The sequence below is a fragment of the Macaca fascicularis genome, chromosome X (genome assembly GCF_037993035.2).
Source record: "Macaca fascicularis isolate 582-1 chromosome X, T2T-MFA8v1.1".
In the NCBI taxonomy this organism is placed as follows: domain Eukaryota; kingdom Metazoa; phylum Chordata; class Mammalia; order Primates; family Cercopithecidae; genus Macaca; species Macaca fascicularis.
In genome coordinates, this window is record NC_088395.1 from 23,857,406 (window position 1) to 23,883,650 (window position 26,245).

At 42.4% G+C, this 26,245-nt stretch overlaps 1 protein-coding gene across 1 annotated transcript in view; it reads left to right on the forward strand.

The window, feature by feature from the left end:
* Positions 1-17,658, forward strand: part of CXHXorf58 (chromosome X CXorf58 homolog) — a 32,823-nt gene extending 15,165 nt beyond the window's left edge. The window contains exons 6-9 of the mRNA XM_005593180.5: positions 4,815-4,946; positions 13,226-13,455; positions 16,701-16,854; positions 17,397-17,658. Coding sequence (XP_005593237.1) covers positions 4,815-4,946; positions 13,226-13,455; positions 16,701-16,854; positions 17,397-17,456 — 576 coding nt within the window. The 3' untranslated portion in view covers positions 17,457-17,658. The remainder of the gene's footprint in view (positions 1-4,814; positions 4,947-13,225; positions 13,456-16,700; positions 16,855-17,396) is intronic.
* Positions 17,659-26,245: the final 8,587 nt, after the last annotated feature.

The window sequence follows — 26,245 nt, forward strand, 5'->3', positions numbered from 1 at the left end:
CCACTCCTGAGATTTAGGAACTATGCTAAACAGCAGCATACACATTCTCTTCGATGGCCCTGCAATAACTCTGGTTAGGGACACATTGTTCCCATTTTCCCTGTTAGGAAGCTAGAAGTTAGAAAGACTTGCCAGGAGCATAACTGAGACTTGAACACTTCTCTGTGTTTCCACTGTACTATATACATTTTGAGGTTAAAACAACCATGTAGTTATGGTGGTTTTGTTTATTCTGAGCCTGTATATAATTGAACTGTTCCAAACCAAGAAACTGTTCCAATGCAGGGATACCAGTTATTACCTCCTCCATGAATGACAGTTCCCAGTAGGAACGGGAAAGTGTCTTGAGATACTAGAGTAGCTTTACAAGCCCAAGTGTGGATCTAGGCCAGCAAATAGCCACAGAGCTGTGGGGGCTTCTGGCCACAGAGATGCTGAGTATCAGGATAAGTGCCAGATTTAGAGATGGCCCCCTTTGACCCTTTGAGTCACCCACCAAGAACAGAACCTGCATCTTGAATCATACCCTGATTGGCTGGTATCCTGGAATCTTTGCCTAGTTTTTGCCCTTGCTTTTCTCCTGGCTCTGGGCTCTTCTTTCCCATTGCTTCCTAAGGAGAAGGACTTTCTTGAATTTGGCCATACACTGCAGATGTCTGAGAAAGAATATCTTGGCCATTGGATGGCAAACATTTTTCAAACCCCTCTCATAGGTGGCCAGAGAGCTTGCCTTATGCTGCCAGGCGTGTTTTTCTTTGGCTGAGGGACCAGAATGGGCCAGACACAGATGAGGCACACAGCTGAGACACTGCACACATAAGGAAACTGGATCTTGGAGAGATTGGTGGTGGTGACTGAGTAGGGCAGTGTAGGGAGGACCTGTCAATAAATACCTTTTTGGGAGGCTAAGGTGGGCGGATCACTTGAGGTCATTTCAGGACCAGCGTGGCCAAAATGGCAAAACTGTCTCCACTAAAAAAAAAAAAAAAAAAAAAAAATTAGCCAGGCATGGTGGCACGTGCCTGTAGTCCCAGCTACCCAGGAGGCTGAAGCAGGAGTATTATTTGAACCCAGGAGGCAGAGGTTGCAGTGAGTCAAGATGGCACTACTGCACTCCAGCCCGGGCGATAGAGGGAGACTCTGTCTCAAAAAAAAAAAAAAAAAAAAAAAAAAAAACCTAAATAAATACCTTTTGTACTGTGGCTCACACCTGTAGTCCTAACACTTTGGGAGGCCAAGGTGGGTGGAACAGAAGGTCAGGAGTTCGACACCAGCCTGGCCAACATGGTGAAACCCCGTCTCTACTGAAGATACAAAAATTAGCTGGGCGTAATCCCAACACTTTGGGAGGCTGAGGTGGGCGGAACAGAAGATCAGGAGTTCGAGACCAGCCTGGCCAACATGATGAAACCCCGTCTCTACTGAAAATACAAAAATTAGCTGAGCATAATCCTAACACTTTGGGAGGCTGAGGCGGGTGGAATAGAAGGTCAAGAGTTCGAGACCAGCCTGGCCAACATGGTGAAACCCCGTCTCTACTGAAAATACAAAAATTAGCTGGGCGTGGTGGCATGCGCCTGTAATCCCAGCTACTGAGGAGGGGCAGGAGAATCGCTTGAGCCCGGGAGGCGGAGGTTGCGGTAAGCCGAGATGGCACCACTGCACTCCAGCCTGGGTGACAGAGCAAGACTCTGTCTAAAAAAATAATAATAAAAATTTTAAAAACCCTTTTTTAGTAACGAGCTAAAGTAAATTATAGTTATGCCTACAGAAATTCCTAAAGCAGAAATTATATGGTCTTCATACCTGTTCAGTGTACAATTACTTGTTTTTACCTTTAGTGTCACTGTGGGGCTGGTTAATTAGAACCATAAAATGTTGGAAATTAATTGCAAGAAAACATAATGGAGAGATTTGCCAATACTATAATTAATTAATTAATTAATTTTTGAGATGGAGTCTTACTCTGTCGCCCAGGCTGGAGTGCAGTGGCACGATCTTGGCTCAGTGCAACCTCCGCCTCCCGGGTTCAAGCGATTCTCCTGCCTCAGCCTCCCAAGTAGCTGGGATTACAGGTGCTCACCAGCTCGCCCTACTAGTTTTGGTATTTTTTAGTAGAGACAGGGTTTCACCATGTTGGCCAGGCTGGAATCAAACTCCTGACCTCAGGTGATCCACCCCCTTCGGCCTCCCAGAATGCTGGGATTACAAGCGTGAGCTACTACACCCGGCCTATGTTTTCTTTAGTTGTGTAATGTATAAAGAAATTAATGAAATATAAAGCAAAAATGATCTACCTAAAGGAAAGCTCCATGTCACATTTTCACTAAACTGTTTGTCTCTTCAGTTCTATACATTAGGAATAAAACTTCAACCATTCAACTGTTTGAATGTTTTCTTCCTTTTTCGTTTTCTGCATGTGTCTGTGATATTCTAAGCTCTGGAATTTAAAAAAATAAATAAAGGAATAGTCTGAATAACAAAAGTGAGAATTGGAATAGAAAATGCATTATAGCTTACTGTTGTGTGTTAAGTAAAAAGAACAATGATTCTCAGTTTTGATCCTGTCTCAACCACTCTTTCTTTTTTCTTTTTCTTTTCTTTTTTCCTTTTTTTTTTTTTTTTTTTTTGAGACAGCATCTCGCCCTGTCACCCAGGCTGGAGTGCAGTGGCATGATCTCAGCTCACTGCAACCTCCGCCTCTCAGGTTTAAGGGATCCTCCTGCCTCAGCCTCCCGAGTAGCTGGGTTTACAGGCACACGCCACCACGCTAGGCTAATTTTTGTATTTTTAGTTGAAACAGGGTTTTGCCATGTTTGCCAGGCTGATCTCGAACTCCTGACCTCAGGTGATCCACCTGCCTCGGCCTTCCAAAGTGCTGAGATTACAGGTGTGAGCCACCGTGCCTGGCCTCAACCACTCTTTTAGGCCTTGTATCAACATTATAACACAGAGTTCCCATACTTTCACAAATACCACATTCTGACATACAAAGGAAAAAAGAAACTTATCTGGAATCAAAAGATATTTGAATTTTCTTTTCTTTTCTTTTTCTTTTTCTTTTTCTTTTTTTTTTTTTTTTTGAGACGGAGTCTTGCTGTGTCCCCTAGGCTGGAGTACAGTGGTGCGATCTCTGCTCACTGCAACCTCCACCTCCCGGATTCAAGCGATTCTCCTGCCTCAGCCTCCCAAGTAGCTGAGATTATAAGTGCCTGCCACCACGCCCGGCTAAGTTTTGTATTTTTATAGAGGCGGGGTTTCACCATGTTGGCCAGGTTGGTCTTGACCCCCTGACCTCAGGTGATCCACCTGCCTCGGCCTCCCAAAGTGCTGGAATTATAGGTGTGAGCCACCATGCCCACCCTGAATTTTCTTTTGTGCTATCCTTCCTCCATATAAACATACCCTTTGTGGCCAGAAGTACAGATCTGTAATATAAATATATGTTAGAAGAGTCAGCATATACTTATGGGGGGGTGCAAAGTACTTAAGTCTCTACTCACAGTCTATGTATAGCTCTTAGCACAGGATACTTATATGTGGAAGGGTATGGTGTAAGTAGGGCCCAACAGGATTTGAGCTTCCATGTATTCTGTGATTCTTCTGTCTCTGACCTCTCAGGTGCTTTCCTTGAGCATAAAATGTTGACATTTGGAAGAGAAAAGAAAACCCCTTTATTTGCTACTTTTTTTTTTTTTTTTTTTGAGACGGAGTCTCGCTCTGTCGCCCAGGCTGGAGTGCAGTGGCGCAATCTCGGCTCACTGCAAGCTCCGCCTCCCGGGTTCACGCCATTCTCCTGCCTCAGCCTCCCGAGTAGCTGGGACTACAGGCACCCGCCCCTGCGCCCGGCTAATTTTTTCTATTTTTAGTAGAGACGGGGTTTCACCGTGGTCTCGATCTCCTGACCTTGTGATCCGCCCACCTCGGCCTCCCAAAGTGCTGGGATTACAGGCGTGAGCCACCACGCCAGGCCTATTTGCTACTTTTTAGCTGCTGAGAATGAAGTCTGAAGGGAGAGAGGCTTAAACAATCTGAAACATACATGTTTCCACTTACTGGCAGTGTATAAATACATAAAAGAGAGGTGGTACCAGTTGACACCTTTCATTGCAGTTCCTACGATAACTCATTGAATCACCAGATAAGTTTTCTCTGCATTGACAGCACAAACGATGTTTTAGGTTTGTTTTGCTTTTTAAAATAAAAGGATTAAAAGTCTTTTAATGGGAAAAACCAGCTGTTTTAAAACTATGTTCTCTGAGGATTCTGGACTCAGCAATTCCTCTAGCTGCATTTGAAAACTATGTAGATGGCCTGGTGTGGTGGCTCATACCTGTAATCCCAGCACTTTGGGAGGCCGAGGCGAGCGGATCACGAGGTCAGGAGATGGATACCATCCTGGCTAACACGGTGAAACCCCGTCTCTACTAAAAATACAAAAAATTAGCCAGGTGTGGTGGCAGGCGCCTGTAGTCCCAGCTACTCCAGAGGTGGAGGCAGGAGAATCTCTTGAACCCCAGGAGGCGAAGGTTGCAGTGAGCCGAGATGGCGCCACTGTTCTCCAGCCTAGGTGACAAAGCAACACTCCATTTCAAAAAAAAAAAAGCTATGTAGATAAGGCTATGGAAATAATTTTAAGTGGTTTAATAATCCCTATATGATCTCTTTGCAAATGCAACTTTTCTATTGAATAGCAAGCTGCTAGAAGAAAGGAACAATATTTGATGTATTTGTCAGAAGAAATATGTAAAGGGTGTGCTGATAATTAATGCTGTTCTACTATTTGTAAAGCCTGTTTTCTATTCTCTTTACAGGCAGTGGTTGATGCTTGCAAACTAATGGGGGAAAGGAAATTTCACCGTATAATTGTGGAAGATGAGAGGATTTTCCCAAAGTCCAAAGTAACTGATATAATGGATGTTGTCACCATGCAAGATTATATACAAGTAAGGAATTTAGATTTAGATGTTGAAAAACAAACCAGGCAAGTCTTCCTAACTCTGTCCTCCAAGAAGAAAGAATCATACTTTTTTATTATGGTAAAATATAACACAATATAAAATTTACTATTTTATTATATTTTATTTTATTTTTCAAATATATTCTATAGAATGAAACTTATTTTTGGATACCCAAGCACTAGAACTTTCTTTTTAAATTTTTTAAAATTCAACTTTTATTTTAAGTTCAGGGGTACATGTGCAAGTTTGTTATTGTATATAGGTAAACTTGTGTCAAGGGAGTTTGTTGTTCAGATTATTTTGTCACCCAAGTATTAGGCCTAGTACCCATTAGTTATTTTTCCTGATCCTCTCCCTCCTCCCACCCTCCACCCTCTGGTAAGCCCCAGTGTGTGTTTTTCCCCTCTATGTGTCCATGTGTTGTCATCATAAAATTGACCATTTTAAAGTGTACAATTCAGGGGCATTAAGTACATTCACAGGGTTGTGCAAGCATCACCACCATCTAGTTCCAGAACCTTTTCATTATCCCAAAAGGAAACCCTGCATCCAGTAAGCAGTCACTCTCCATTCCTGCATCATTCCAGCCCCGTAAACTACCACTCTGCCTTCTGTCTCTATGAATTTGCCTAATCCGAATATTTCATATAAAGGAAATCATGTGATATATGGCTTTTTGTATGTAGGGAGGGTGATAGCTAAGGAATTTGGGGGTTCTTTTGGGGTGATGGAAATATTCTGAAATATTCATAGGACGTGGTAATAGTTGCACAACATTGTGAATATACCAAAAACCATTGAGTTGAGTTGCATACCTTTTTTTTTTTTTTTTGAGACGGAGTTTCGCTCTTTTCGTCCAGGCTGGAGTGCAGTGGTGCAATCTCAGCTCACTGCAACCTCTGCCTCCCAGGTTCAAGCGATTCTCCTGCCTCAGCCTCCCAAGTAGCTGGGATTACAGGCGTGCACCACCATGCCCAGCTAAATTTTTTGTATTTTTAGTAGAAACGGGATTTCACCATATTGGCCAGGCTGGTCTTGAACTCCTGACCTCCGGTGATCCGCCCGTCACAGCCTCCCAAAGTGCTGGGATTACAGGCGTGAGCCACTGCACCTAGCCGATATTGTGTTTTCACAAATGGAAGGTTTGTGGCAAACCTGCATCAAGCAAATCTATCGGTGCCTTTTTTCCAATAGCATGTGCTTGCTTTGTGTCTCTGTGTCACGTTTTGGTCACTCTTGCAATATTTCAAATGTTTTCATTATTATTATATCTGTTATGGTGATCTGTGATCAGTGATCTTTGATGTCACTATTGTAATTGTTTTGGGGTACCACAAACTGAACCCATATAAGATGGCAAACTTAACCAATAAATGTGTGTGTTCTGACTGCTCTACCAACCAGCCATTCCATTATCTCTCTCTCTCTCCTCTCTTGTCTCTCTATTTTCTGAGATACAACAATATTGAAATTAGGCCAATTAATAATCCTACAATGGCCTCTAAGTGTTCAAGTGAAAGAGTCACGCACCTCTCACTTTAAATCAAAAGCTAGAAATGACGAAACTTAGTGAGGAAGTCATGTCAAAAGCTGAGATAGGCCAAAAGCTACACCTTTGCACCAAAGAGTTAAACGTGTTGTGAATGCAAAGGAAAAATTTATGAAGGAAATTAAAAGTGCTACTCCAGCAAATACATAAATGATAAGAAAGCAATACAGCCTTATTGCTGATATGGAGAAAGTGTTAGTGGTCTGGATAGAAGATTAAACCAGCCACAACATTCTCTTAAACCAAAGCCTAATCCAGAGCAAGGCCTTTGCTCTCTTCAGTTCTGTGAAGGATCAGAGAGGTGAGGAAGCTGCAGAAGAAACTTTGGAAGCTAGCAGAGGTTGGTTCATGAAGTTTAGGGAAAGAAGCCATCTTTATAACATAAAAGTGCATGGTGAAGCAGCAAGTGCGGATGGAGAAGCTGCAGCAAGTTATCCAGGAGATCTCGCTAAGATAATTGTTGAAGGTGGCTGCACTAAACAACAGATTTTCAATGTAGACAAAACAACCTTATACTGTTGGAAGGTGCCCTCTTGGGCTTTCACAGCTAGAGAGGAGAAGTCAATGGCTTCAAAGGACAGGAGAAGCCTGGCTTCAAAGGACAGGCTGAGTCTCTTGTTAGGGGCTGATGCAGATGGTAACTTTAACTTAAAGTCAGTTCTCATTTACCATTCTGAAAATTTTAGGGCCCTTAAGAATTATGCTAAATCTGGCCGGGCGCAGTGGCTCAGGCCTATAATCCCAGCACTTTGGGAGGCCAAGGCGGGCAGATGACTTGAGGTCAGGAGCTCGAGACCAGCCTGGCCAATACGGTGAAACCCCGTCTCTACTAAAAATACAAAAATTAGCCGGGCATGGCGGCACATGCCTGTAGTCCCAGCTACTCAGGAGGCTGAGACAGGAGAATTGCTTGAGCCCGGGAGGTGGAGGTTGCAGTGAGCTAAGATTGCACCACTGCACTCCAGGCTGGGCAACAGAACAAGACTCTGTCTCAAAAAAAAAAAAAAAAAAAGAAAAGAAAAGAAAAGGAATTATGCTAAATCTATTCTGTACAGAGTAATTATATAGCCTGTGCTCTATAAATGGAATAACAAAGCCTGGACGACAGCACATATATTTACAGCATGGTTTACTGAATATTTTAAGCCCACTGTTGAAACCTACTGCTCAGATCAAAAAAAAAAAAAAAAAAAAAAAAAAAAAAGATTCCTTTCAAAGTATTACAGCTCATTGACAAGGCACCTGGTCACCCAGGAGCTCTGATGGAGCTGTACAAGGAGATGAATATCTTCATGCCTGCTAATACAACATCCATTCTACAGCCCATGGATCAAGGAGTAATTTCAACTTTCAAGTCTTACTATTTAAGAAATACATTTCATAAGGCTATAGCTGCCATAGACAATGATTCCTCTGATGGATCTAGGTAAAGTAAATTTTAAAAATCCAGAAAAGATTCACCATTCTAGATGCTATTGAGAACATTCATGAGCTGGGCACGGTGGCTCATGGCTGTAATCCCAGTACTTTGGAAGGCTGAGATGGGAGGATCTCTTGAAGACAGTTTGAGACCAGCCTGGGCAATATAGGGAGACCCTGTCTCTACAAAAATTACCCCCCCACAATTAGCCAGGTATGGTAGTATGCCCCTATGGTCCCAGCTACTCAGGAAGCTGATGTGGGAGGATTGCTTTAGCCATGATTGCACCACTGCACTCCAGCCTGGGCGACAGAGTGAGACCCTGTCTCAAAAAAAAAAAAAAAAAAAGCCACATCCACCCCAACCTTCAGTAACCAGTACCCTGATCAGTCAGCAGCCATCCACATGAAGGCAAGGCTCTCCACCAGCAAAAAGAATAGGACTCACTGAAGGCTCAGATGATCATTAGCATTTTTTAGCAATAAAGTATTTTTTTTTTCTTGTTGTGGAGATGGGGCCTTGCTATGTTTGCCAGGCTGGTCTCAAACTTCTGGACACAAGTGATCCTGTCAGCTCTTCCTCGGTAAGTTCTGGCATTACAGGCATCAGCCATTGTGCCCAGCCACAACAAAGTATTTTTGAATTAAAGTATGTACATTTTTTTGAAATAATGCTGTTACACACTTAACAAACTACAGTATAATGTGGACATAACTTTTTTTTTTTTTTTTTTTTTTTGAGACTGAGTCTGGCTCTGTCGCCCAGGCTGGAGTGTGGTGGCCGGATCTCAGCTCACTGCAAGTTCCGCCTCCCGGGTTCACGCCATTCTCCTGCCTCAGCCTCCCGAGTAGCTGGGACCACAGGCGCCCGCCACTTCGCCCGGCTAGTTTTTTGTATTTTTTAGTAGAGACGGAGTTTCACCATGTTAGCCAGGATGGTCTCGATCTCCTGACCTCGTGATCCGCCCGTCTCGGCCTCCCAAAGTGCTGGGATTACAGGCTTGAGCCACCGCGCCCGGCCTAGACATAACTTTTATACGCACTGGGAAACCAAAAAATTAGCATGACTCTATTTGCAATATTCACTTTATTACTGTGGTCTGCAACTGGACCCGCAATATCTCTGAGGTATGTCTGTATACAGTCTTAGCTATTCACTCATTTGCTTCAGTGTGAAACATGAAATTAATGCAATGCCTTAGAGACTCACAATTATGTTTTTCTTTTAGAGTCTTAGCCCATGAGTTTAGGGAAGTGAACCAGGAAATAAATAGAGGCAGGGATGGCAACTATCTTTGCTAAGGACAAAGGCCACATACTTTCAGATTGTGAACATGTCAAGGATTAGTGTCAGAGAGAGGAGTCCCCAGATAGACATATTGGAAGAGAGAGATAAGATCATTGTTGACGTTTGTTGAGTCCTTATACGGGTGTGGCACTGTCTTTATCTCTTTACATGCATATTATCTTCTTTCATCTTCAAGTTTGTAAATTATGTGACCTTTTTTTACAAAAGAGAAAAATGAAGTTTAACAAGCCTCAAAAAAACTTGCCTGAGGTCACAGACAGATCTGCTAAGTGACTGCGCAGATGATTGACAGAGCTATGATATTTACCCATTTTGCAACTTCACTGAGGAAAAAAAAAATACACAGTCTTACTTTGCATGTCATTGCAGGACCATAAAAATGACCAGCAAATTGAAACCATGCAAAACAAACTTAATATCTGGGGGGAAAATTGTGATTGTCCTGTGACTTTTCAAAATGTTTGTCTGTAGTCCCAGCTACTCGGGAGGCTGAGGCAAGAGGATCACTTAGGTCTGGGAGTTTGAGGGTAGCCTGGGCAACATAGTGAGACCCCATCTCTAAAAAAAAAAAAAAATCTTCTTTATCAAAACATTAAAAACTCTTTTGCTGTCTCTTATAAATACGTAGGAAAATGAAAGGAAAAAACCCAACACATTTAGTACACTTTTAGTACACTATAATTTAAAACATTAGAAACACAGACAAAGTGTTTTGTTTCTTCATAAAATATCTTACCAACTGTGAATATACGGGAAACCATTGAATTGTACACTTTAAATGGTGGATTGTATGGTATGTGAACCTCAATAAAGCTGTGAAAAAAAAAAAACTTACCAAGAGTACTTTAAATAGTGCTTGCCTTCTTGTTCTTCTAGTACCACTTATAAGCATCTTTTCTATGTCTTGGTGTATTGTCATATTCCTTTTAAAATTTGGATCAGCTGCCAACATTTTATTCTTTGCGCTTTAAATGTTGCAAAATATCTCAGAGTTCCTTCAGTATGAAGGTTTTTTTTGGCCAGCATCACTTCCACTGGGAAAGCTTCATCCTTTTATCACAGCCACTTTCCTCATTTATGTTGATAAGTTCATCCTCACCAAGTTCCTATAGCTGTAGATCTGCAACGTCTTGAATGATGGCAGTGTCAGCATCCCCACAGTCACCTATTTCTTCTAGAACTCCATGTACGGTTGATTCCAATTTCACTTCAAGTGGTACCACTTTTTGTTTCTTTGATGGCCAATTCCCTCTTTTGATTTTCCATTTTTGTAAAATGTCACATGGGTTTATCACTGGGAGACAAAAAGGCAACACAACTGTATACTTTGCTGTTTGTGTGTGAAATGAATAACAGATTCACAGTGACCAGTCACTGATTGACTTTGGAAGCTATGACATGATTTGTCACTAATCATGATGAACATCTGTCATTTATATTGTGATCTTTGAGCTGAAGAGCTAGCAACAGGAGGCCGGGCATGGTGGCTCATGCCTGTAATCCCAGCACTTTGAGAGGCTGAGGTGGGTGGATCACCTGAGGTCAGGAGTTCGAGACCAGCCTGGCCAACATGGTGAAACCCTGTCTCTACTAAAAATACAAAAATTAGCCGGGCCTGGTGGCACACGCCTATAATCCCAGCTACTGGGGAGGCTGAGGCAGGGGAATCGCTTGAACCCAGGAGGCGGAGGTTGCAGTGAGCCGAGATAACGTCACTGCACTCCAGCCTGGGTGATAAAGCAAGACTCCATCTCAAAAAAAAAAGTTTGAAAAGGCCGGGTGCGGTGGCTCATGTCTGTAATCCTAGCACTTGGGGAGGCAGAGGCCGGAGGATCGCTTGAGCCCAGGAGTTTGAGACCTGCCTGGGCAACGTAGCGAGACCCCATTCTCCAGAAAAGGGAAAAAAAAGATGAAATGGTGCAAAAATAGGATTGCCTGTGTGTGTGTATGTGTGCGAGTGTGTATGTGTATATGTGAGTGTGACGGTGTGTGTTGAGAGTGTATGCATATGTGCATCTGTGTGTGTGTGCTTGAAAACATGAATGTGACTGTGTAATATACCCTAAAGGCCTTGTTGTTATTCTGTTTCCTAGCACTGTAACTTCTCCTGCCCTATCCCTGGCTCTTAAATGCACAATTATAATGTTAAATTGATGATATATATTTGGTATTTTTAATTCCTAATTTGATATCATTTTAAATTGGAAAAAAAGAAAAGTGGGATTTCTACAAATACTCTAAATGAAAATAGTGAAATTCTCCACTTCATACTAGAGATGTACTCATATTTCTAAAAAGGTTTGTGCAAAAGTCCTCTCAACAACCTGGGCAACATAGTGAGACCCTATCTCTACAAAAATTAAAAAATTGGCCAGGCATGGTGGCTCACACCTGTAATCTCAGCACTTTGGGAGGCTGAGATGAGTGGATCACCTGAGGTCAGGAGTTCGAGACCAGCCTGGCCAACGTGGCGAAACCCCATCTCTACTAAAAATACAAAAAAATAGCTGGGTGTGGTGGCATGCACCTGTAATCCCAGCTACTCGGGAAGCTGAGGCAGGAGAATCACTTGAACCTGGGAGGCAGAGGTTGCTGTGAGCCGAGATCGAGTCACTGCTCTCTAGCCTGGGCAACAGGAGCGAAACTCCGTCTCAGTAAAAAAAAAAAGCCAGACATGGTGGCATGTACCTGTAGTCCCAGCTACTCAGGAGGATCACTGGAACCCGGGAGGTTGAGGCTGCTAGCCATGATCATGTCACTGCACTCCAGCCTGGATGACAGAATGAGACCCTGTCTCAAAAAAAAAAAAGTCCTCTCAACCCAAGCATGTCATGAACAAGCTCTACCAGGTATGCAGAACACATAGCTATTATCATTAATTTTTAGGCCCATCTGAGTTTAACTTATCTGAGTTATATTTGCCATAAAAATTTTGATGCATTAAATAAATATTTAGTGAGTATGATACTATGTGCATGATAATGTGTAGCATAGCTCCTGCCTTCCAATAAGGGAGCTAAGTCATACACAGATGACTAAAACATTGAGTAGTCAGTAATAAGAGTCATAGAAGAGAGATCCCAATAAAGTTCAGAGATGGGATCAAAGAATACCTTTTGGATGAAGCGACATTTGAATAGAACCATGAGAAATGTGTCTAAAAACATTTAGAGCGCCCACAACCAATCAATTTTTTTTTTTTTTTTTTTGAGACAGGGTCTTACTCTGTCACCCCAGCTGGAGTGCAGTGGTGCAGTCTCGGCTCACTGCAACCTCTGCCTCCTGGGCTCAGGTGATCCTCCTGCCTCAGCCTCCCAAGTAGCTGGGACTACAGATATGCGCCACCAGGCCTGGCTAATTTTTGGATTTGTTTTATTATTATACTTTAAGTTCTAGGGTACATGTGCACAACATGCAGGTTTGTTACGTATGTATACGTGTGCCATGTTGGTGTGCTGCACTCATTGACTCGTCATTTACATTAGGTATATCTCTTGATGCTATCGGGTTTCACCATGTTGGCCAGGCTGGTCTCGAACTCCCGACCTCAAGTGACCCAACGGCCTCAGCCTGCCAAAGTCCTGGGCTTACAGGTGTGAGCCACCGCACCTGGCCAACTATTCATTCTTGTTTCTCTTTTTCTTTTTCTTTCTTTCTCTTTTTTTTTTTTAACTGAGATGGAGTCACTCTGTCACCCAGGCTGGAGTGCAGTGGCACGATCTTGGCTCACCACAACCTCTGCCTCCCGGGTTCAAGCAATTCTGCTGCCTCAGCCTCCCGAGTAGCTGGAACTACAGGCGCATGCCACCATGCCTGGCTAACTTTTGTATTTTTAGTAGAGATGGGTTTTCACCATGTTGGCCAGGCTGGTCTGGAACTCCTGACTTCAGGTGATCCACCCACCTCAGCCTCCCAAAGTTGTGGGATTACAGGTGTGAGCCACCACACCTGGCCAACTAATCGTTCTTAATTGTTTTTTCCTCACAGTATCGCAGTTTTTTCGATGAGGCCCCTGCATTTTCTGGCGGCAGAAATAACAGCTGGCGCAAATTAAATCTTGAAAGTATTCCCAGGACAATGCTAATGTATGACATAGTTCATTATTCAGAATCTGGAGTAATCTCAAACCGTCTACGAAATGAAATGAAGTTTCTATTACAGAGACCAGTAACGCAAGAGATCCATAAGCACCAGCTACGGATTGTTTCTGAAAACAGGTAAAACAGATTCTTCACTGGGGTTACAATACTAGGGGTATATCTGAAAATGTTCACATTCTGCCAGATAGCTCACTAAAGATAATAGGATATATGGGAAAAATAGAGTTGGGGCAGATTGCTCAAAACATATGCAACTTTGTAAACACAGCACCAACAAAAAGGACAATTTGTACTTGGGGAGATGACTTGTACCACCAGACAGGCAACTCAGTGTAGCTGGAGGCTGCCACAGAAAATATAAAAAATGAACAACCATCGAGTGGAGATGCTGGCAATTCTTTCATTAGAGCAGTTAGTGGGCATGGAGACAGTGCACATGGAAGTGGGACCCTGGGCCAGCGTGGTTGCCTTTTTTTTTTTTTTTTTTTTTGAGATGGAGTCTCACTGTGTTCCCCAGGCTAGAGTACAATGGCGCAATCTCGGCTCACTGCAACCTCCGACTCCCGGATTCAAGCAATTCTCCTGCCTCAGCCTCCCGAGTAACTGGTATTACAGCTGCCCGCCAGCATGCCCGGCTAAATTTTGTATTTTTAGTAGAGACTGATTTTCACCATATTGGCCAGGCTGGTCTCGAACTCCTGATCTTGTGATCCGCCTACCTCAGCCTCCCACAGTGCTGGGATTACAAGTGTGAGCCACAGTGCCCGGCTGCATGGTTGCCTTTTAAGTGGACATGAGAGGCAGTGCGATCTGCCAAGAACCAGGAGCCATCCAAGGCCGGAGTGGGGGTAGGGGAGGAGTAGGGTGAAGGGCAGCGAGGGTGAGTTGGGGGTGGGGTGTGCCTCTCTGGGAAGGCAGCACTTGATGCGGGTGCTCATTTTTGTTTTCATGAATACAGCCAAAAGGGCTACCCTTGCCCATGCAGCACAGAACTAAGGGCTTTTTCCTTTTTTTGCTGAAGGTTATAATTCTATTCTTGCTACTCTGGCTCCCCTTGCCTAAGATAAATTGCATATAAATTAGAGTGACGTCATTCCCCTTTTTACCAATAGCATGTGAGCCAGTTCACATTGTAGAAATGGATGTTGTAGCAAAATAGATGTATTATGATCTGAAACAACATGGACAGAATATAACCGCTCCCATTATATTCCTTTTCTCTTTCCATTACTAAGCCTCACTTAGCCCATCTTACTTACAAATTAGCTGCTTTCTTAAAAGAAGAAAGAGATAATAATATGTAAGAGGACCTACTGGTAATCTATTTTCACACTCTTATAATTAAAATGAAAAATACTCCCTTTGTGCCTGAAGAAGACACTGATGACCCACTGTCAAGAAAACACGCTGGGTTTTTTTTTCAGGAGTAGAGATGAGTGATTCTGACCCAATAACATAATTTAACCCATATATTTTATGATCAAGGCTATACATTTGCCAGACAGATGGCCTGGTTTAGGGCACAGTCTGTCATGAAATAGATTTTCTCTAACTCATCCATATGAGCACTGAGTATAGAATTTAACCCTATTACCACCAAGGTCAAATAAATGATGTAATTTTCTCTGCCACCATATATAACTCCAATCTCCCTGCTATTTGGATTTATCCTACTGAGTATCCAAGAATAAGTCATTTCAGAGCCAAATAAGTAGACGAATTATTAATCAATTGAATAGAAAAAATACTTTCATAAAGCCATCTTTGAATGCAGTTGTAGTTTAGCATCTCCCAGAAGCAAACCCTGAGACAGAGATTTGGGAGGTGATCTCAGGAACAACTGAAGGGAGAGGGTAGAAAAGTGGAAGGCAGCCAAAACAGTGTGTGTTAGCAAGCAAGTTACCACTGTGGGTAACTGGAGCTTAATCCCCCCTGGGAATGTGAGATTCAATGTAGAACATGCAACTTAGAATTATCCCACAAGGGACAAGGGAATTACAGTATTGATACATCAACACCCATCAGTCATTGGTTAAGGGTTGCTTAGGAAGGGACATATTAATTCTCAGGCACTTTTGACCTTCCCTGCACATGGGCTTTTTTCTTTTCTTTCTTTTTTTTTTAGACCGAGTTTCGCTCTTGTTGCCCAGGCTGGAGTGCAGTGGCGCGATCTCGGCTCACTGCAACCTGCGCCTCCCGGGTTCAAGCGATTCTCCTGCCTCAGCCTTCCTGAGTAGCTGGGATTACAGGCATGCGCCACCACGCCTGGCTAATTTTGTATTTTTAATAGAGACAGGGTTTCTCCATGCTGATCAGGTTGGTCTCTAACTCCTGAACTCAGATGATCCGCCCGCCTTGGCCTCCCAAAGTCCTGGGATTACAGGCGTGAGCCACCGCGCCGGCGGGCTTTTCTTTTCAAAGAAAGTTTTCAGACTGAGTGATGCAGATGCTGGCAGTTGAAAGTTGAGTCTATGTGCCTTATAATAGTAAGGACAGGGGGCATAGCATCTGATCCCAGCACTGACAAAAACAGCTTGTCTGTCCAACCATTATGAAATGTAATACTTTTTTTTTTTTTTTGAGACAGAGTCTCGCTCTGTCGCCCAGGCTGGAGTGCAGTGGCGTGATCTCTGCTCACTGCAAGCTCTGCCTCCCGGGTTCACGCCATTCTCCTGCCTCAGCCTCCCAAGTAGCTGGGACTACAGGCGCCCGCCTCCACGCCTGGCTAATTTTTTGTATTTTTGGTAGAGATGGGGTTTCACCGTGTTAGCCAGGATGGTCTCGATCTCCTGACCTCGTGATCCACCCGCCTCGGCCTCCCAAGTAGCTGGGATTAAAGGCACCCGCCACCACACCCAGCTAATTTTTGTATTTTTTTTTTTTAGTAGAGACAGGGTTTCACCATGTTGGCCAGGCTGGTCTCGAACTCCTGACGTCAGGTGATCTGCTTGCCTCGGCCTCCCAAAGTGCTGGGATTACAGGCATGAGCCACCACGCCTGGCCGAAATGTAATACTTTTTTGTGTTAGTATATGGTGTAAAAAAATAAGATTCAAATGGCTATTACACAGTATTTTCTAGGAAAGCTAATTTTAAATTGATAACAGGTTTTATAATTTTTATAATCATTGCTGTCAATATCATCATCTGTACACCTTCATAAGTGCCAGATAAAGAACTATGCTATGTAAACTCAAGCAGAAATGATAACTTTAACCTAAAAGCTTACATGAAATGCTGCTCCAATGTTGCTGAGGTTTATGATATATTTGCTAGAGAAAGCTTTAATAAAATTTGGAACTTGCTTTGCATTTAAATTTTATTCTGTGTGATTTTTCTCTTTTTAATACAAACATTTTCTAGGGGTCCATCCTTAACTGTCCAACCTCTGTATCGGCCCTACAAACAGCAAAATCAAGTTAAATTTCTGGGTCGCCGGTCCAAGCAAGCTCAAATGAAAGTTGAAAAAATGAGAAAGGTGTATTTGGCAAAAGAAAAAAATACTTCTGAGGTGACTGTAAGTTTAACTTGTACTGAATTCATTGTTTTGGACAATATTCAAACTGTCTGTAAAGTAGCTGTACTTACGTAAATGAAATTTTCCTAATCTAAAGTTCAAGGCTGAAACACATTTGACACATTTATCATGGGTAGTATAAAGCGAATTTCATCTTGGTAATATTTTTTAAAAATTCTTAATATTGGTAGCAATTCTGATAAAAACCAGCTGTTTTGACTCCATATCAGCATGAGTTGGCAAAAAAAATTATTTTCTCTGTATGTTCACACTGTTGATTCAGCACATCTCTGATGGTGGTTTTCTCAAAATGGAAGTCATTTCTATCTAAATTTATTAAGAACTATGCTATATAAAGTCTGCCTCAGTATACTTTTACATCATAGGAATTTACAACAGACATGTATTCATGTATTACTTTGTAATTTAAAAAATCGCTGTAAATATTTTGAGATGAGGATAAATATAGTCAAATATTAAAATATAAAGTAGTAAAAACCAAATATATAACACTTCCTACTTTTATTGATAATTCTGCCTAGGAACCAAAAACGGACCCATCAGGTACAAAGGATAACTGTCATCTCCACTCCATCTTTTGACATTGTGAAAACTAAGGAATCTATGTCAGAGCATCAGCTGGAAAAAGAAAAAAGAGGACTCATTTTCCTGGTATCAAAACTTGGCAGTTGGTGATTCTCCATCATGATAATGCACAGTTAATTGACAGAAAACCAAAGTTGTTTAACAATCTGCTTGTCTGTCTATAAATGATGAGTATGAGTAATAAAGGAAAATAACATAGAATAAGTCCTGAGTATGCTCTCTTAACTAAATGTGTGACATATTTTAAGCCTTTTTGAATTGCCATAGGAACAAATTCTTTTTGGTTTTTTTTTGTTTTGTTTTGTTTTGTTTTGTTTTGAGACAGAGTCTCGCTCTGTCGCCCAGGCTGGAGTGCAGTGGCGCAATCTCGGCTCACTGCAAGCTCTGCCTCCCGGGTTCACGCCATTCTCCTGCCTCAGCCTCCCGAGTAGCTGGGACTACAGGCGCCCGCCACCTCGCCCGGCTAGTTTTTTTTGTATTTTTTAGTGGAGACGGGGTTTCACCGGGTTAGCCAGGGTGGTCTCCATCTCCTGACCTCGTGATCCGCCCGTCTCGGCCTCCCAAAGTGCTGGGATTACAGCTTGAGCCACCGCGCCCGGCCAGGAACAAATTCTTTTACTGACAGAATTTTAATCTAAACAAATTATTTCGATTAGATGCCCTTGAACTAGCAGTATACAGTTTTGTTCAAGAGATCAGTCCGTGGGACTTTTATTCAATTTTGATTTTCCTTCATTTAAACAAATATCTGAACAGGCCATGCTTAGCATAAATATTAGAATTCATAGAATGAAAGGCTCCTTTTGAGTCAGCTTCTAGTATATTTTTTTGTTTGTTTGTTTGTTTGTTTTGAGACGGAGTCTCGCTCTGTCGCCCAGGCTGGAGTGCAGTGGCCGGATCTCAGCTCACTGCAAGCTCCGCCTCCCGGGTTCACGCCATTCTCCTGCCTCAGCCTCCAGAGTAGCTGGGACTACAGGCGCCCGCCACCACGCCCGGCTAGTTTTTTTGTATTTTTTAGTAGAGACGGGGTTTCACCGTGTTAGCCAGGATGGTCTCGATCTCCTGACCTCGTGATCCGCCCGTCTCGGCCTCCCAAAGTGCTGGGATTACAGGCTTGAGCCACCACGCCCGGCCAAGTCAGCTTCTAGTATATTTTTTTAAGTTGAAATTCATTTTTACAGAACAGCTTGTGAATGACCTATTCTGAATTATAATAAAAGTAATAATGGATTTATTGCTACGGGAGGCGTGACATGGCATAACTAATCATTATTGAGCATTGAAGCACCTGAGACAGAATGCTGCATCTGCTTTAATCTACTTTGGATGTTTTTCAAGTATCAAGTCTGTTTGGAGTAATATTTATCAATTTCATTTTTAATTGATAAATTGTCATTCCTAATATAGTATAAATTATTGATTTCTTTTGTGATCCAGGCTGTTGGATTATATCAAACTTTACACAGAGGCTATGATAATTAAAGTGCAATAATTTATTGAACTTCAAAGATTCAATTTTTAATTTTACTTAACATCTAAAACGTGTAGGTTGATTGCTGATCTAATTCAGGCACGGCAGCCTATAAAAAGGATCTCATTCTCTGCTAAAATATTCTCTTACATGATAAAGAATATTGGAGTAAATGTGTATGATTCTTACTGGAATATATTTAACATAAATGTTCTCTCTTTGATATTAATGCATTGTCATTTGATGTTCACAAATGAAGTGATAATCCCCTTGTTTTCAGAGCTTGTACTGGACACTGGTTGAATAGAAAAACAGCTATTTGTCCTCATGAGTCACACATGTTTTCATTCATTAATTTGGGATGTAGTCTCTCATCTGATCAAATGCATATCAGACTCCATCTATAGTGTGTGTAATAACAAACGAAGATTTTAGGTAGCAAGATGGAGGGAAAAGACAAAGGAAGGACATACTCTTTATGTTTCAGGATTCCCATTTCTCATATTTCATTAGCTATAACTTTGTCTCATCACAACATCTAGCTCCAGGAGAGGCTGGGAAATGTATTTTTGTTTGGGGCATGTATGTACCCAACTAAAATTCTGTCGTCATAAAAGAAATGGTAGTGGATATTAAGCCACAACTAGCTTCCGCTCCCAGAGATCATGCCTTCTATCAATTCTTTTAACTCACAATAAACAATATAACCACATCACAGAAAATCCTTTTGAAAGTAGAATTACACATAATCCCATCACCATAATATAACAACTGTTTTAATTTGCTTATACCTTTCTAATCTGTCTAGATGCACACATATTTTTCACATAGTTGTAATAATAGCTAACATATAGATTTAAACTTTTCACTTATACCTTTTTTTTTTTTTGAGATGGAGCTATGCTCTTGTTGCCCAGGCTGGAGTGCAATGGCATGATCTTGGCTCACTGCAACCTCTGCCTACCAGGTTCAAGCAATTCTCCTGCCTCAGCCTCCTAAGCAGCTGGGATTACAGGCATGCACCACCCGCCTGGCTAATTTTGTATTTTTAGTAGAGACAGGGTTTCTCCATGTTGGTCAGGCTGGTCTTGAACTCCTGACCTCAGGTGATCGCCCGCCTTGGCTTCCCAAAGTGCTGGGATTGCAGGCGTGAGCCACCATGCCCGGTCACTTTTCACTTATATCTTAAACGTAATCCACTTAAAAATAATTTAATGGGTATACAATAGCCCATTGAATTGATAAAGCATAATTTATCTAGCCATACTCATATCATTGGATATTTCAGTTGTTTCTATTTTTTTTTACTACTACAGGTAATTAACATTAGAATGAACATTTTCTTTTTTTTTTTTTTTTTTTGAGACGGAGTCTTGCTCTGTCACCCAGGCTGGAGTGCAGTGGCCGGATCTCAGCTCACTGCAAGCTCCGCCTCCCGGGTTTACGCCGTTCTCCTGCCTCAGCCTCCCAAGTAGCTGGGACTACAGGCGCCCGCCACCTCGCCCGGCAATTTTTTTTGTATTTTTTAGTAGAGACGGGGTTTCACCGTGTTAGCCGGGATCGTCTCTCGATCTCCTGGCCTCGTGATCCGCCCGTCTCGGCCTCCCAAAGTGCTGGGATTACAGGCTTGAGCCACCGCGCCCGGCCTAGAATGAACATTTTCATACACAGTCTTCTTTTGTTTTTTTTTTTTGTTATTTATTTTTAGCATAATTGCACTATAATCGGAGAGTATGATTTGTATGATACTGATTCTGGGAAGCTTGTTGAGACTTGCTTTACAGCTAAGTACATTGTCCATTTTCATAAATGTTTCTTGTACTCTTAAGAAAAAATGTGCATTCGGCCGGACACAGTGGCTCAAGTGATCCTCCCGCCTCAGGTTCACTCAGCTTCCCAAAGTACTGGAATTATAGGCATGAGCCACCACTCCTGGTCCCTTTATTCCTAATAATGCATTTTGCTTGGAAGACTTTTTTGTTTGTTTGTTTTTTGGTGTTTTTTTTTTGTTTGTTTTGAGACGGAGTCTTGCTCTGTTGCCCAGGCTGGAGTACAGTGGTTCAATCATAGCTCACCACAACCTCTACCTCCTGGGTTCGAGTGATTCTCCTTGCTAGCCTCCCGAGTAGCTGGTATCACAGGCATGCACCACCATGCCCAGCTAATTTTAAAAAATATTTTTAGTAGAGGCAGGGTTTCACCATTTTGGCCAGGCTGGTCTTGAACTCCTGACCCCAGGTGATCCACATGCATCAGCCTCCCAGAGTGCTGGGATTACAGGCGTGAACCACCACGCCCGGCTAGAAGACTATTTTGTCTCATGTCAACAGAGCTACTCTAGCGTTCTTCTGGTTAGTGTCTGCCTGGCATATCCCTTTCCATCTTTTTAAATTTTCAACCTTTTCATGTGTCAGAAACTGGCTAGATGCTCACTGACTTCATTTTCTCTTCCTGAGAACACATTTCCTAACATTTTTTTGCAGCTCTGTTGGGACCCTGTGAACTGACTTCTGGCTAGAGGAATGTGAGCAGAAGTGATGTATACCACTTCTAGCCTTGGCCCCTAAAATAAATGTGGTCTTCTATTCCCCGCTCCCCTTCCTCTCGTTCCTGTGGCTGGAGGCAAAGAACTCCATGGTGGTAGAAGCAGGATTGAAGGATTCCAGATTCCTATTCTCCTTCAATCCTATGACTGATTGAAGAAGAGACAGCCAGAGCAGCAGCCTGACTTGATGAACTGTAATGTGAGCAAGAAATAAACTTCGTTGTGTTAAGTCCCAATAATCTCAGGAGTTATTTGCTACAACAGATAACATCAATCATTCTGATATAATGTCAAATACACTGTCTTTGTGTTTTAGGTTTTCTCTAGGATACTGCAAATATCTAGATTGTTTTTGTTTTAATTCAATCCCAGGACATCTTTAACTGGTGAGTTTAATTCATTTATACTTTATTGCAATTTTAATTAATTGCTAACATATTTGGAATTATTTTTACCATTTTATTTTGTGCTATCTCTCCTGCATTTTCTTTTTCTTTCCCCTGCCGTTCCTGTTTTCTTTCAGATTTCAATTCTACATTTTTCCCCCTACTATTTTGGAAGTTATACACTCTGGGTTTGTTGTTGTTGTTTTTGAGACGGTGTCTTGCTTTGTCACTCAGACTGGAGTGCAGTGACTCGATCTCAGCTCACTGCAACCTCCACCTCCCGGGGTCGAGCGATTCTCCTTCCTAGCCTCCCGAGTAGTTGGGATCACATGCATGCGCCACCATGCACAGCTAATTTTAAAAAATATTTTTAGTAGAGGCAGGGTTTCACCATGTTGGCTAGGCTGGTCTCAAACTCCTGGCCTCAAGCGATCCTCCTGCCTCAGCCTCCCAAAGTGGTGGGATTACAGGCACGAGCCACCGCGCCTGGCCGACTCTGTTTTTATTCTTAGTGATTATGTGTAAATTTTGGCACGTGTACTTACAATCTAAAGTTAATCAATAGCTCCACTCTCCTCCCAAACTAAGAATGCTAATCACCATCCTTTTGTCATACAGGTTATTGCTATATCTAATATTTTAGCACTATCTTGTTTTTAACTTCCAGCTTAGATATTATTATTGTTAATCTCAGACTTTCCTTCTGAGATCATTTTTCTTTATCCTGATGTGTATTCTTAAAAGCTCCTTTAAGGAGCATCTTTTGGTAATAATTACTCTTTCAGTTTTTGGTTTTCTGAAAATGTCCTCATTTTGCCCCTATTCTTAAATATGTAATTTAGGTAGGTGTCAAATTCTACATTGGCTGTGGTTTTCTCTCTGCAATGCGAAGTCTTGTTCCACTGTCTTCTGGCTGCTGCCTCCAGTCTAATTGTTATTCCTTTTAAATGATCTCTTTTTTTTCTCTGACAACTTTGAAGATGTTCTCTTCATATTTTGTGTTTCTCAGTTATACTGAAGAAGACTATCTCTTCCATGTTCTTTCTCTATTTACATTTCTTTTTACCTTACTGTCCTTTGAGGGTCTGACTTTATGTAGAGGTCTCATTGTCAACCCCCTACTTTCCCTGAGCACAAGAGCTTGTCTTCTACACACCTGAGATCATTAAAATCAAAACTCGGCCGGGCACAGTGGTGGCTCACGCCTGTAATCCCAGCACTTTGGGAGACCGAGGAGGGTGGATCACCTGAGGTAAGGAGTTCAAGACCAGCCTGACCAACATGGTAAAACCCCATCTCTACTAAAATACAAAAATTAGCCAGGTGTGGTGGTGGGAGTTACTCAGGAGGCTGAGGCAGGAGAATCGCTTGAACCCAGGAGGCAGAATTTGCAGTGAGCCGAGATTGTGCTATTGCACTCCAGCCTGGGCAATAGGAGACAAACTGCATCTAAAAAAAAAAAAAAAAAAAAACCCGAAACTTTAGGTCCCTGGTGTTGACACAAGTGCCCAGGGTTTCAGTCATTTACCTTGCTAGTGTGTAGCTTTCTCTTTATTTTTCACTCCTGAGGACTTTTCCTTCTTACAAGCTCAATTATGCCTTTTAAAAGATGTTTTTGCATTTTATCTAGAATTTCTATGGTTTTTACAATGGGTTGGTTTTTTTCAGGATATTTGGTCTACTGATTTCTCCTAAGCCAGAGTCCATGTTGTCACTTCATTATGTTTAATTATAGGCTTAGGCTAAAATCTTGAGAGTGGTACTACTTACATCAGAGATTTTAAACATTTTTATAGCTGTTTATATGCATTGTCATATTGCTTTTCAGCCGTTTGCTCTTTGAGTGGTGTGATATTGATGTTTGTTTATACTTCATGGAGGCAGAGTGCTATGATAGAGTATGGGCTTTGAATCTGCCAAATTTGGTTCTCTCTCTCCCTATCGTCATCTCTCCCTCAACCTCTCCATTATTTACATATATAGAGATTAGAGAACATTTTTTCCTTAAATGTTTTGTTGTGGTTTGAAATGTGAGAGAATTAAGAAAAAAGGTGCCATTTGAGAGGGAGAGAAGGAAGATATATGTAGGAGAACTTCTGGCTAAAAATGCTGGCTTGAGCATCGAAGTCCCTTTCCCCCTTCAAACCCCACTTCAATAACAGTAAGGAGATTTTTTTAGAGCCTAAACCTTGATGAAGAAGAGAAATCAGAGAAAACAGTAGCAACATCTTGTCAGCCAGAAAGCTTTTAAATGAGTGCTGGTTGAATAGCAGATCTGAGAAAACTGAGTTTTAAACTGGTGTTGAAAAACAACTAAGAAGCAAATCAGTTTACACTGAGGGAACCCCCTAGAAGACTCAGGAATTGGCAACAGCAGGTAACCTTTGGAAGTGAGGGGTGAAGTAGAAGGAGTTGGTTGAAAATTTGTTTAACAAACAGTTACAGCACCAAATCCCTTCCCCACTGTTAGGGGTTGAATTGTGACTACCCCGCCACCTCTCATCCCTCCAACCCTCCTCTGAAAAAATATGTTGAAGTCCTAACCCCCAGTACTTTAGAATGTGACCTTATTTGGAGATAGGGTTGTTGCAGATGTAATTCATTAAGATGAGGTCATACAGAGTACGTTGGGCCCCTAATCCAATATGACTGTTGTCCTTATAAGAAGACAGCCATGTAAAAACAAAGACCCATGGGGAGAACACCACGTAATGATAAAGAGACTGGAGTTATGCACTTTCAAGCCAAGGGATGTCAAAGATTGCCAGCAAACCACCACAAACTACACAGAGGCAGGGAGTCTCCTCTGCAGGTTTCAGGGGGAACATGGCCCTGCAGACACCTTGATCGTGGACTTCTAGCCTCCAGAACTGTGAGACAATAAATTTCTGTTGTGTTAAGTCATCCACTTTGGAGTATTTTGTTACTGCAAATACCTAGGAGACTAATATAACCACCTTGCAGTCAGGCAACTGCTTCTCCTTCACTTGGGCACAAAACCGGACACTTTTTTGTCTAGAGAGAGCAAAGCAAAAGTTCTCTGAACTGGAAAACATAAGGGACAGCTAGGGGCCAAGGTACTGTCCTGAGGACAGCGGTTAAGCAAAAGTTGACATATTGAATGTTGAGACTCCTGCCTTCTTCTCCCACCAGGCACTCAAAATGCTGGCCGTTAGGGTTACACCCTCCATGAAATTTGGAAGAGACTTCTCTGGAGAGTCTGGCCAACAAGGGAAAAGACTTCAAAATACTGGTATGAAGGGAGTCTTACAACTCATGGCCCAACTAGGCAGGGAAGCTTATAGCTTCTGTGTAGACAACTACACAGAGCCTCCAATCTTGTTTTTTTGGCTCCCCACTTATAAATAAGCACAGATGGCTGGGCGCGGTGGCTCACACCAGTAATCCCAGCGCTTTGGGAGGCTGAGGTGGGTGGATCACCTGAGGTCAGGAGTTCAAGACCAGCCTGGCCAACATGGCAAAACCCTGTCTCTACTAAAAATTCAAAAAATTAGCTGGGTGTGGTGGCATGCGCCTGTAGTCCCAGCTACTCGGGAGGCTGAGGCACGAGAATCACTTGAACCCAGAAGATAGAGGTTGCAGTGAGCTGAGATCACGTCACTGCACTTCAGCCTGGGAGACAGAGTGAGACTCCGTCTCAAAAAAACAAATAAAATAATAAGAAACAGGCCGGGCGTGGTGGCTCAAGCCTGTAATCCCAGCACTTTGGGAGGCTGAGACGGGCGGATCACTAGGTCAGGAGATCAAGACCATCCTGGCTAACAAGGTGAAACCCCGTCTCTACTAAAAAATACAAAAAACTAGCCGGGCGTGGTGGCGGGCGCCTGTAGTCCCGGCTACTCGGGAGGCTGAGACAGGAGAATGGCGTAAACCCGGGAGGCGGAGCTTGCAGTGAGCTGAGATCCCGCCACTGCACTCCAGCCTGGGCGACAGAGCCAGACTCTGCCTCAAAAAAAGAAGAGGAAGAGGAAGAGGAAGAGGAAGAGGAAGTAGGAGAAGGAGAAGGAAATAAGCACAGATAACCAGCCATCACTGGACATCTGAGGAAAGCTTGTGGCATGAAAGACAGAGAAGCAAACAGAGGAGAAAACTTGAAGGAAATAAATGATCCAAATATAGAAACCTCAAAAAAAAAAAAAAAAACAAAAAAAAAAATACCACTAATAAGATACAAGAAAAGATACTGCCTTCATGAAATAAGAACAGCATGGTTGGCTAGGCACAGTGGCTCACACTTGTAATCCCAGCACTTTGGGAGGCCAAGGTGGGTGGATCACCTGAGGTTGGGAGTTCGAGACCAGCCTGACTAACATGGAGAAACCCTGTCTCTACTAAAAATACAAAATTAGCTGGGCGTGGTGG